Raw genomic sequence first — 13681 nt, 5'->3', positions numbered from 1 at the left:
AAAAGGAGCCTTGAGCGTGAATCTTGTTTTCATACATATACTATCAAAATAAAGCATGTGTACACGTTATTTCACAGTAAGGGTTAAACAGCAAGTATGTCAGCCAGAAGTACCTCATGAAACACTGCCAAAAGACAAATCCATAGATGCAGATAGGCTGAGACATGACGGAAAATTAAGCTGTGTTGCCACAGAGATGCAAAGACACTCCAGTTGATTCACTCCCCTGACCTGTTCCCCAAACCCGTAACCAAGCTCTGAGATATCTCCCAAGGGAAGAGTGGAAGCCCTGTTTCATGATTTATTTCAAATTGGACTGCACAGACCACTACGAGATGTACTGCAGGGCAGAGATGTGTGTTAGCAAGGGAATAGTCAAGCTGCCCCAAAAGGTCTTTTGTATCTAATTCTGAAGACACAAGACATTCGTTGCAAGAGAACCCACGAATGAATTAGGGGAGCAGATACATTCGGTACCCTTGAAGACTAGGCTGTATGCTGGCAGCAAAAAAACTTTTTACAGCAAAAAACCATCGAAGTTGGTGATGAATCTTACTTTTTGAACAAACACAATTCACTTGAGGCCTATAAGGTATACAGAGGTGTGCAATCTGGTAGAAACCTTTGGGAAAGGCAGGAAGAGGACCCTCTTTGGAGGCATCAAGGAACAGTATGTTCTGTGGACAAATGTTTACCTTTCACTTCTGAAACCTGCCTTACAGCTACCTGTTGGCAGTGGCTTTGCTGACAAACACACCACACTTTGACCTTACAAAGAGGGTCAATCTGAAGCCTGTGTGTTGCATCTGCATTCAACACATGGCTTCAATGATGGGTGCAGAAAAACTATGCAGACTCTCTGCATACTGTGTAATTTTAATTCGCAGAGCACAGACCACAGGATTTGTTGGTGCCTGCAGAGAAGTCTATCAGGGTATTGGGGAAGAAATACTCCCATGAGCTCTCTTTCAAACCATTAAAAATCCTGCCCTCTCCCATCAGCCTATTCTTGCTTGGATTAGTCAAGAAGCAAGAGGCCTACAAATCCCACCCTACAGGAACAATTTGCATTCTAATTCTGCTTCAGCAATTTCATTTTTTATTTCCCACTGTTGCTCTTACCTGCTGCTGGTTTTCCCTTTGAGAATGCAGCCTGGCTTGTATGCATTCCCTGGTCTCCTGGAAAGCCTGTCTTTGGGACACCTCTGCTGGGTAGTGGGTACACACGCCTACAATGTTCGTACAGGAGAAGATGAGAACATTGGAGACCAGCTGCAACAAAAAAAAAAAAAGAGAAAAATACTTGGTTACAGTTTGGAAACCTGCCATCAATAACAAAGGACCAGCCAGAACCCAGCCCCTTCCACGACTCCTTAATCCAAGCCACGCTTAAACCTCAAGCTCTTAATTCCAGTGTATTTTACCTCTCTAGTCTTTAAAATATAAAACTTGCATATATGGCCTCAAATATAGGTTCTTAACACTGTGTATTACTTCACTGATAAAAAACCAGTTCCCTTGGTAATTCTGTAATCTTGCTTTTGGTAATCCGGTATCTTGGAACTACTTGTGACAAAAATCTATCTAAAAATGCATCGTTGCTCTGTTGGCCAAGAGTCAGCTAAGACTTGTGCAGACAGATCTGACAGAGGAACACACATATTTCCATGTCTGTGTACCTACATATCTGGCTTGAAAACATATTAAAGATACATTAAACCATTATTTTGAAATAGTGCTTAAAATAAGGGAAAATGTTGGTATTCACAAGGTTTAAGAGCAACTGAAACATTTTTTTAAATCTAGTTCCAACTCAAAAGTTTATGTTACTAGATTAAAAAAAAACAACGTTTTTTACATTTCTGTGAACATGACTACAGAAGGAGTTGTTAAGTCTGAAGCATATTTGGACTGGACAAGCAGGAAGGAAATGCTACATCGCTCTTCCGCTTCCATGTGGGTTATGTTTTGTAAGGAAGCAGTCACATAACTTTTGCCGAAAACTAGTGATGCAATCTTTTATTTCCCAACTATTTTTTGATAAATGGGAAAAAAAAAAATCCATGCCCATTCGTGGCATTTGTTTCATGCAAAATGTCCAAAACTGCTTCTGATGGTATCATGTAAACATTTTCCTTGACAGAGGTCAGTCACAGTATAACTTTTTGAGAGTTGCACAAGCTGTATTGGATCTCCCTTTGAGGACAGACTTATTTGAAACACCTCTCATCTCTTCTAGGGGCAAAGACTGTCAGACCTGCAAGATTCTTAAAAATAGGGATCTTTGGTCTATTCCCTAATGAGTCCAAATATACCCTTTGCTTTTATTACTTTTTTACTGCAGAATAAAAAAAGTAATCTCCAGACCAGCCCGTTGCCTGAAAATACATGGCCAGGCTCTGAAGGGCAGGAGAGGTGCAGGGCACCCCTCAAGCCCTGAGCTCACAGGGGGTGCTCAGGACTCCCCAAACCAACTCGGTCACTGTGCAGGAGCCGCCCCTGTGTCAAACATGGACCCACATCCCCAAGAGTAACAACCTCTCCGAGAAATCCCACTGGGATTACTCTAACTCTTTGACTACATCCATGCACTAAGGACAGCAACAATTACTTTATTAACAACTCTGCCTTGAAACAGGATTTAGGCAGAAAAACCTCATCTTTCAGCTCAAAATAAGCAATAACTCAAGCTACAGCCAGCGGAGGGACTTCTCTCTGTGGACGGCTGCCAGTAGATGGCAACACTCCAACTTCCCAAGCTCCTGCATCAGTGCTGAATTTTGGGCTACGTCCCCGCAGTGAATTCCCACACTTACATATCATATTACAATACAATAACCTGCAGGTTACAGATACCCACTGGTGATTATCATCAATGCCAGCTATATGTATTTGCAGATAACTGGTTTCCAAGGAGGAAATTATTCTCATCCCCTACAGATTGTTCCCTCCATCCAAAGGGTCCACACTTCGGACAGAGATAGGGCTATCAAAGGTGCAGGTCATATACATGAACATGAAATAAGCCCTGATCCTAAACTCACACATTCCCTTCACAATTATATTCTCACTCAGCTCTTTCTAAGGCTGGCTGGATCCTGCCAGATCCAAGGTCCTCCATCTCTCCCCCAAGCTGATCAGACACCAGCCAACTTCCACTCAGATCCTGCCCAGTCACCCTAACCCCGTGCTGCATCCAGTGGGCATTTAATGGTATTTTTTTGCTAATCATGATAATTTTTAAGGATGAAGAATCCCCCCATAGTATAAAAAACCACTAGTGCTTATTATGATGAACAAACAGCTGAAAAAGAGAGCAGAAATAGGGTTTTCCTAGGAGTTATTCTGACTCCTGCTCCCCTGCTGCACTGATTGTGACTCACAGCCTGTGAACACCACTTCTACAAGTTCAATACAGTTACTATGGCCTCAAAGGGGTTAACACTAAATAGCATCTTTTGAATGGCCAGATTACAGCAAGACTCCCAAATCCTCTCTATTGGAGCTATTGAGTAGCGCTGTAAGTGGAGAATTTGTCAGAGCATATAAAACAGCATAAGCATGCATCATATATCAGAAATGGAGAAAACTGAGAGCACAGAAGATTTTAAGGAAATATGCAGTTTTCTTTTTTAATCCCAAGAATCTGAGACTTCATTTCACTTACAGTCAATAGCGCAAACCCGAAACAAACTCCCCAAAACACTGACTCAACTCTTGCACCAAGAACAGGAGACAACATGTGGTTTAGATGGTAGGCAACATATCAGGAGTTAACCGAGCAGAAAAGAGTAACACCTCAGCCCTGAAAACAAGCTCTTTCTGGGTATATCTTGGTGCCAACAAAAAGTGCCCCCAGTGGGGCCCACCCATGAAGATACTGTTGTTGTGATGCCTTAAATAGCCAAGCTGTACAGTTCAAGGCACGTGATTCATATTGTGCATCGAGACCAACATTGTCAAAGGAGAGTACAAACAACATCATCAGACTTGACATTATTGATAACGTTTGTGGAACGCAAAGCAATTTCACTTTTCAGCGCTCACTGACATCATTTTACACAAACCCAAGGGACATCGCAGACTGATTTACAACACAGACTCAGATGACCATGCTTCATCAAGTAGGAACAAAAACTATATTGCAATGTATTTTTTAGTAGCAGGGGACAGACATTCATATTTATTCTGTTAAGCAGAACCTCATTTAATTCACAGTATGGCATCTTTGCAACACCCTGAAACATAAGGGGAGAAATTACAGTGTAATGTTGAAAGTATCAAAGATCTGCAGAGATGTAAAACTGAAGCTCTTACTATTTGCAGCAACACTTTCAATGTGAGTAAGAGCACTTCGTTCAGTATCTGTTCACAATAATTTTCTTCACAGGTATTTTAAAATATATTAAAGCAAAAAAAAAAAAAAAGAAAAATATTTCTAATCTCAATTTTTTTCACAGTCCTCTGTCTTAATAAAATAAATTTATAACCTGTTTGCCAAATGGTAGTACTTGCTTATCAGCTTCCTTGCCATTTTGCTATGGTAACCAGCTTCAGTCCCAGGAGGAAAGAGATGATGTAGATATTAAAAAACTGATTCCCTAAGCTCCATGGCCTGAAAAGTAAAAACATATTATGGCAACTATTTCAGACAATCTGTGCTTGAAGAGCTGTTCAAGGCAATGGGAAAATATAGTTGTCTATTTTGTAGTTGATTTCCTTCCCCTGACTAGCTAGAGATTTAGATGAAGAAGATTACTACCTTTCTGATTATGGAAAATAATTGTTCATAAAAGACTATTTCACTTACACAGAACTCCTAGGTAAGCTTTTAAACCTGCCTGCAGTACTGCCATATTTGGGTATTTCATAAACTAATACGTTTACTCTTACAGCATCTGCGTGTGGCAGAGAAATGCTATTATCCTGATATTACCAAGGCAGGGTTCTTTAAAGGTAATTCAGTACCTAAGGAAAAGCTATGTACTATGAGGGGTTTTCAAAAACCACTATGACTTCTTAGGTCCACTGAAATAATAGATCACTCAATCTCAGACAACAAAACAGACCAGACAGTTCCTAGTCACTTTGATTTCATCGCACAAACAGAGCACTGCAATGCTTTTGTTGCATCTCTCGCATGAAACTATTTTCAATATTTTTTCCCTTGGTGACTGAAAAAAAAAGAGAGAGATGGAAACAGTGTTCCATGTGTTCTAGGAGTTATGAAAACCTGGTATTACAAAATCAAAATCAAGAGCTAAATTTGGCCTGACACTATTGTTACAAAATTGATGTTTTGGGTGTTTCAGGCCATGCTGAGGAAGAACCGGGATGGCTCAGTGACCAGGGGAGAGCTTCCAGACCACCACAAGCAGAAAAAGTATCAGCTTGCATCAATATTGCCATGCTTCTCCCTGCTGTGTTTCTATGCAATTGTTCTTCAAACACCAGATGCTATTCAATATGTAATTAAGAGACAACAACATGCTTAAGAGGGATAGCGTCAAGATAAATTTTGTTAGTTCCCTACCTCTGCCAGAGCAAACAAGGCTGGCTACTGACATGAGAAGGTGGGCCATATTCCTCGGAATATCACCGCTTATTACAAAAATCACAGCTTCTGGTTTTTGCCAAGTTACTCTGCTTTGGTCCACTTCTCTTGCAAAGGCTCAGGGTTACTTCTGTTCTGAGATCACAGCACTAGGCTCTTCTCTGTTAGTTTCCAACACCACTAAGCAGTATTTTGTTTTTCTATTTATTTTTCATTTAAATCAAAATATTGTTTTGATATTTTCAAAAAGTCCCATTTTGAAAACAGATACCTTTTAAGCTTTTACTGGGACAGCAAAACTGTCACAAGGAGAAGGAAAGCACAGACATGGAGATTAAAAAGTCGTGCAAAACAATCTAGAGCAAACAACAGACTACGTATCCCTTCTTTCCAGAGTGTGACACTGCTCTGCCTCTGCTTTCTACCTCTCATGATACTCATCCAGTAGCAATTTTTTTGTTAAACCAATTAGCAGTGCAACAGCTAGGTTAAAAGCAGATAACAACTGAGTTTCTAGACTACATTTCATAGCGGTTGTATACTGAATTGACAAATTGGTCCAATTATTAATTACAGGGACAGACACTGAAATTAGGTTTACTTTTGAGAGTTCCTTTTTTTAACCATGAAAAATTATTATAAAATCTTTAATACTTATCTCAAACAATGTAAGAACAAAAACATGATGGAATACAAAAGCTCTACCTATCCAAGATATTTCTATTGCACCTATGCGTGCACTCCTGAGTTGGAAGTATGGATAAATTCTAAAGATAAAAAGCACAAACATTATGAAAAAATGTCATTATAAGGTATAGCTGGTGGGGTTTTTTTTTAAACCCTTTCCCTGAACAGCAATTAACCCGCTATTGCCTCTTTATATACTACTATCTAATAAAAAAATTGGAGCAGCTACAGAGCCAAAGACATAATGAAAACTAAAATGAAAGACAACATCAGCTGGCTCCAAGATCAAATTACTCATGTATTTGTGCTGTATATACAACAACATCTTTCATTTCCCAGAGCTAAAACTAGCAGAGTACTAAGATAGTGAAAACTTGTAGACTATACTAGAGAGAGAATCAAACAGTTAAAGTCATATGGTCTTCTCCCAGTGTTTGGCCAGTAAAGAAAAGAATAAGTACTAGTGAAGAAATTAAGAGGAGTTTTTTATTTTAAATGTGACAAGTACTTTTACTGAGTACTGGAAATAACTGCAACAACAAAAGATTACATCAATACACCGGAGTCTAAGAAGAAATTTTCTGAAGTTGCTCTATGGTGCCTTCCCTCTTTTCTGCTGCTTCTGTGTAGCAACCACTTACTTCGATCTCGAGCAGAACAGAAAACTGGTTACAGCCACTATCTTCCAAAGACTTCTCTAAGTGTGCTTTATGCACATGAGTAGTGCTACTGAAGCCAGCTCTGAAAATTTAAATGCTTCCCTAAGTCATAGTATAATTTAACAATCCCAAAGTAGCAGAATTTATTAGAGTGGTGCTCTAGATACACAGTAAATCTCTTCAGCTGATGTTGAGAACAAAAAATTTCTTTGTAGAAATACTTCTGAAACTTTTTTGCATATTCCTTCTATTTGGGAAGCCTACAAGGAGCAAAAGCTGTCTACTTTAATCTTTCAACTAGATTCTATATTCAGGATGAAGTTACTTGCTGAGAGCAAAGCAGTGGTATTTTGGCTGAAACCACTAAAAGAACCCTTATGCCACTTGTCAATGTCTCTGTTCAAGAATTACAGTCAATAAAAACATTATACCAAAGCTATCCATTCTGTGTATTTCAGTGACCATCTCACCCTTCCAGCCCCAGCATACGTTGATCTCTTAGATGCGATGCTCTGTTCTTCCAGAGGGAAGCCAAACAAGTATTTTGCCCCACATAAGTTCATTCTTTCTTTAGGATAAAAAAATCATTATCTAATTTACCTTTTAAATACATAGTTGCAGGTAGAGACATAATACACTACACCCTCCATCCAGAGCAAAAAATTAAGATTTTTTTATTTTTCAATTCTTCCAGTTGTTTCAGGGGACATCAAAAAGCTGGATGCTGCTTTCTTAATTTTAATGCCTCACAGCTTATTCTATACAACATTTTGATTAATTTACTGATTGCTGTAATTGCAAACCTCTGTGCATTCTTTCCCACTGATATTCTTATTGTCATACAGAATACAGTATTTATGATTGGGGTTTTTTATAATTAAAACCTTTAAATCCTGATTTTAAGAACAAAAAAGTACCAATACAGATGTATTTTTAGGAAGCATCTCAAGAGGAAACATTCCTACATCAAACTGATAAATTCTACTTCCCCGTCACTGTTTTATTAATTATTTTTTCTGCTGGGATTTCAGTGAGATCCTGTTTTCTTTGGTTACTGAGCAATAAGGTTAAGAAGAGGAGAATATACTGTCCTGACCAAATCTTGGCATAACTCCAGCTAAAAGAAGTATTTCTGTGTCTAAATTTTCCTGGAACTCTATCACGATCCCAGCAAAGCATCCTCTACATGGTGGCACAGCCTGGTGAGGAGGAAGTGCTGCCCTTTGCTAGCAATAAAATAGTCGGGAAGGAGATTCCCGGGTCCTGTCGTCCATCCTCACTGAATCTCCATGGCAACCAAGTTTCTGTACATCTTCACACTTAGCATACTTTATAAGCTACGAATCAGCACTGCTTTTCATGTGAAGGTCCTTGATGGTGATCCGGATGAAGCAAGCTGACAGCCCATGGGTAAGCGGGAGAGACAGCCATGTGGGAAGCTGCCACTTGAGGGGAAACAAGCGGCCCTTGGATGCAGGAGTAGCACCCTGAAACAACTTAGGGGAAGGCTTCTTCCACTGAAACAGGGACATTTTCCCTTTCCCTTCCCTTGTTAATAATTCAACCCCTGCTTTATTATTTAAATTATAACTTCTTAAGTCTTTGCAACCAGGCTGTCTCCTTCAACTCCAATGGCTTCTTACCTTAAGAGATGGCACACCAGCCACATGCCTCTCCTCATCACGTACGTAGCAGCACAGAGAGCAGAGCACAAGCTGCAAGTCTGGCCAGTTTCCAGTCTGCTGTGGCAGCCTCCAGAAGGAACAACATGCTAGAAATGGAGGGCTGGGATTGCCACAGCTCTCATGAGCAGTACTGCACAGCGGGTTAGTTGGGGCATGTTTAACACTCTGGCTCACCTGACCCTAGTGAAAATGCATGTGTACCATGAGTGAATTCATCCCCCTGGAATTGTGTTTATTTCTGATCCATAGAGGTGTCTATGTGTCAAAGACTTCAGCAACCAAATACAATCTTACTGAAATACAAGCTCTTCAAACAGGACTTCAAACATTAGGTACATCTCTTTTAGGTCACGAAAGTGGATGAAAGCTCCTAGTCTTTCTGTGCATGACTCACAGCTGTCATTGGGTAAACATCTTCACACACAAGGTATGTCAAGATAATTTTGACAACTGTACAAAATTTGCCCAGGTGCATGATAGCTTAGGCAATTTAGACAATGACTTTAGTTAAGAAAATTAAGCAAAACTCTCATATTCCAGCAAAATCAGTTGTTCTGCAAATGTAAGCATGTTTGAGTTTGGGTTGTCTTCGCGCCAGTCCCACCTGCCTGTGTGCTCCCAAGGCGGGAGGAGCTGTTCAGATAAGAAGATACAATAGGTGTTAATTTAAAATGTGTTAATAGAAAACATCGTAATTGAATAGAAGTTGGATTAAGAAGTCTGGTGATGCTTTTGAGATTCTCCACAATGCCTCTGAAGCTAAAGGAAGCTGTAATCAATGAGGAGAAAGGTCAAGAAATGTGCTTGATTCCTCTTTTATATCCTATTTCCTTCCCTATCTGGTGGAAGGAAGGGAAGGAAGCCAAATGCTTAGGTTTTCTATCAGGCCCTCTTAAAATTAGTCCCCTACACTGAAACACACATGAAACTCCATTTAATATATGCTAACTAACTCAAGAAGCAAATACATATGCTGATTTGACCCATGATGGGAGCAGGATTTTTACTTTGCTTTTCTGCATTTTTTTTTGGTTTGGATCAGGCTGTGCCTGGCAGCCAGTGTTTACCTACATGATGTCAGCAGAAGAGATCTCTGCAGCCCATCCTGCAGGATCCCAGTGCTTCACAGTCACCTCCACAGCTGCCACTACTTGCCCTCTCCATCCTTCTGGCAAGGGGTGGCTCTGCCTTTCCCAACAGCCTACACACTGCCAGCAAACACACTTCACAGAGAAGTACATTCCCCAAGACCTGTGGTTGCTTTCAATGGCTATGAGAAAAAATATCCATACTACGTAAGCAAAATAATGAAGATCAACACCCCTCTGCTTCCCCCCCATCACAGTGTACCCTGGTCCTTAGCGTTTCTGGGAATATTTCTGGGAGCCTGGGCTCAGATAAGAGGCCATGCATCACCCCTTATCTTCCACAGACATTTGAGCACAGGCATCACCTCCAAGTCACTGGGAAAACAAAAATATTTATGTAGTTACATGAAAGTCTTATTTATCTGGGAAAAAAAGAACGTTCTTCAATTGCTCAGCAGGCAGAAATGAGTGCCCTAAATATGGTCTGTAAGATATAAAAATCGTTATTTCCCAAGCATTTAGAATGTGTGTTTTTGGGAGGTGGTGAGTTAGGTTGGATTTGTTTGTGTGGGAAGAAATGTAAAATTTGAGAAAGAATGGAATACAGATGGAATTTTTGGTTTTGATTTAAAGCAGACCTCCTTTCTTCTTCTGTTGCTGGATTTCAAATCAAGCTGGGGCAGTTTGCCCACAAGCTATGCTTCTTCCTATTAACATCCCTATCCCAACATATATTTTTAATAAACAAAACTTACCAAGCACCACCAGCAAAGTTTGAACTCTTGAACTGAGGCAGTGGCTTGTACCAGATGAGGTGAAGGAGCAGTATTCGTAGCAGATAGCAAAGACTGCGCACAGCCACCGCTAATATACAAGTCAACCTATAAGTGATCGGACTGGATCACAACTGAATACTCTCCTTTAAAAAGCTGATGTGGAGTTTTGCCAGCCATTACAGTAAACTACGCTTACTTTTGAATGAGAGAGGTTGCATAGAAGTCCGAGATTCATTATCGTATCTTATGGTCTGCCTGCTTGAGCAGTTGAGCATACTGATCTCTAAACAGATTTGGTTTCAACAACACAAAAACTATCAGTAGGCAAACTCCCAACCAAATTTTAACTGAGCACAATGGAGAGCTTGAAGGCACATTCCTTGGCCTTCAGCTTCATCATACTGAATTTCAAAGGTCTACAGTAATACAATAAAGATTTTATAGAGAAGCTCTAAAAGACTCTTCAGAATCCTTTATAAAGACAAGTGTAAGACAACCTAATGACAATGGTTACAACTGGCTCTTTTTATAGTACAAATTACACAACACAATTTAGCCTGCCTTTATTTCATTATACACAACCCCTCTTCCCTCTGCCTTTGGAGCTGCGCTACTTCACTCTCCATCTGTCTTTCATTCCGCCTTCTTTATATGGTAACTCTTGTTATTATCCATCCTGGACTTTCTTCTCAGCTCCCCAGTCCCGTCTTTCCCACAAACGCACACACACAACGCATGGCGTCATGATTCCAGGATCAAACCAAATTAATATTTTTAAATTAGCCAAGATGAACCTCATTTTTTTCTGATAGCTCCAACAATTGGGTTACTCCACTACTACATGAGCTTTTCACAGCATATATTATAGGGCACAGTTTTAATTGCTTTGCAGTATCTGAAGGAAAAGATTTCAAGGTATACTTTCGAGGCATAGGTATTGAAAACAATATCCAAGTCCCATACAAGACTGAATAATTAATTTCTGTAATCATTATGAAATGGCAGGAAGCGGGATTCTTGAATCAAGGTATGCTATAGCCTAAGGTTATTTTTGCTAGGATCTTAAACCTGCTTTTTCTCACTGTCAAATGTATAAGATGAATATACTGAAACTATTGGTATTATGATACTGTAAAAATTCAAATGTTTAACAGAAACAAACAAATCAACCTCACTTCACTGGAGATGCACAGTTTGGAAGAGCCTTTGAATTCTGACAATTGAAATAAGCTGGGTCTGCTGAGAATTGGGCAGGATATAAAGAAAATAAATCCAAATTTCTGTAACTAGTGGAAAATTTTGAGTCTGTAATTGAGCATGTACTTTTATTCTCCCAAAGATCATTACCAGAGATTATGCAGCTGAATAGGTTTTCTGAGGGGAACTTAAAATAGACCTAATATCATACTAACCTCCCCAAGAGGATACTGTACACCACAGAACTGGACTTTGAAAAACAGTGAAATACGAATATTTAAAGTAACCTAATCTGAGGAAGACAGACAGAAAAAAATAAGGAGTACTTATTTTCAGAATTTTTTGTAATATGACAACAAGACAGCAAAGGACCTAAGAGACTTCACAGACTATGTAGTCCGTTCCCCACTTGCCTCTTAAAAAATTGTTGTATCCAAAAATTGATACAAGAATTCAGTTGAAGTTTAAAGGGCATTGAATACCAGTACTTGCTTTTGTTATATTATATACAGTATTTCTCTTAATATATCCCAAAGAGACACTTACTTTTCCTGGAGTGGACAATATCGATCACAAACAAATTAGCTTGCAACCTGCTTTCCCTGCCATCATTGTCTGTTGCATCACTGCTTAAATATTCAGTCATGGCACTAGATTTTTCATTTCCACGAATACAGTACCTGTGCACTTGGCCTTGCCTATAAAGCCTTTCAGAAATCAGCGCTTGTGTTATGTGGACATTTATTAGTGTACTTCAAAACAAAATGAGTTTATGAAAAATACTTCAAATGTGGAAGATAACTGGATAAATAATTGCCTAAAGAGGAAAAACATAGCTGGGAGAGGTTTTGCTATCTACTGAAAACCAGTTACAGTTATTGCCTTTATGTCTGGGAAATGAGAGCCACATAAAAACAAATAAAGAATCTATCAAGAGATAATAATAATAAAAAATGGTACAAAGTGGTGTAAAATCTTTCAGTATGTGATCAGTTCCATGTCTGTGGTTTGAAATCGTAGATTGGTTCTTGGCCATGCTAACATAATGTGATAGCATTTGTCGGTCTAAATCCAATAGGGAGCTCCTAAGCAGCTTTTGACACGATAAAGATATTGGATCCAGTTCTCTATTCTTATCAGTTTAACTTTATCAATTTAAGACAGATAGAACTAGAGAAAATTATTAATTATATCTCTAAGATCTCATATCATCAAACACTTCTTAATGCTTTATGATAATCAGTCATAAGAAAATATGAAATATCCCTTCAAAGGCAAAGCAGGTGGTCCTTGACAGATAGCAGTGATAACTGATACATCATCTGGTGCACAGAAGGCCCAAATGCTCTAATACGCATCCTGCTGCAGAGCTGGTAAAATAACAGTAAACAGAAGAAAAAGTGAAAGGATAGTGAAAGTCATAATTCCAGATATGCAATGCAAAGCCAGGAGATACAGAAACAGAACAGCCTAGAACAAAAGATTTAAATGGGTCTTTTCTGCCATTGACTTCCTTCATCCATTGAGGTCTCCAAGACAGTCTTTAAAACTAACCAACTGCTCTTTTGAGAACGTCCAATACTTTCCTAAACAAAGAGTAGAAAACTTTCTCAAAATGGTTCCATCAGAAGTTCCAGAAAATAGTCATGTAACTCTTAAAAGACAAACCACAAAATACACCAAGTCAGGTGTATCTTGTTTGCTTATGAATAAAAAACCTCCAAACCCTATTCCTTTTTAAGAAACTATTTTAGAAATTGGTAGCGGAAATCAACAGACAAAATCAACTATTTCAACAATTTGATGCTAAGCCATTGGCATAATGCCAGGCATCACATAGGCATCACAACGAGTACCGACCACAGCTAAGTTTGTCTAATACTTTTGTTATTACCAGAACCTGCGCAGAAATTTCTCATGTGGTTATCTATCAGTTTGTTTGTTGTGTTCATGTTTAACTGAAAAGTTCACAATGTCTACGTAGTTTTGGAAAACACACCAAAAAAAAAAAGGGGGGGGATGGCGGGGAGAAGGG

At 39.2% G+C, this 13681-nt stretch overlaps 1 protein-coding gene across 1 annotated transcript in view; it reads right to left on the bottom strand.

Annotated features, from left to right (window-relative positions):
* The window catches only part of ADCY5 (adenylate cyclase 5), a 220975-nt gene that overhangs the window by 89432 nt on the left and 117862 nt on the right, over window positions 1–13681 (bottom strand). The window contains exon 2 of the mRNA XM_072875014.1: window positions 1123–1272. Within this exon, the coding sequence (XP_072731115.1) occupies window positions 1123–1272 (150 nt within the window). The remainder of the gene's footprint in view (window positions 1–1122; window positions 1273–13681) is intronic.

This window comes from Ciconia boyciana, chromosome 10 (genome assembly GCF_034638445.1).
Source record: "Ciconia boyciana chromosome 10, ASM3463844v1, whole genome shotgun sequence".
NCBI classification, from domain to species: Eukaryota; Metazoa; Chordata; class Aves; order Ciconiiformes; family Ciconiidae; genus Ciconia; species Ciconia boyciana.
This window is presented reverse-complemented; position numbering and strand designations above follow the sequence as displayed.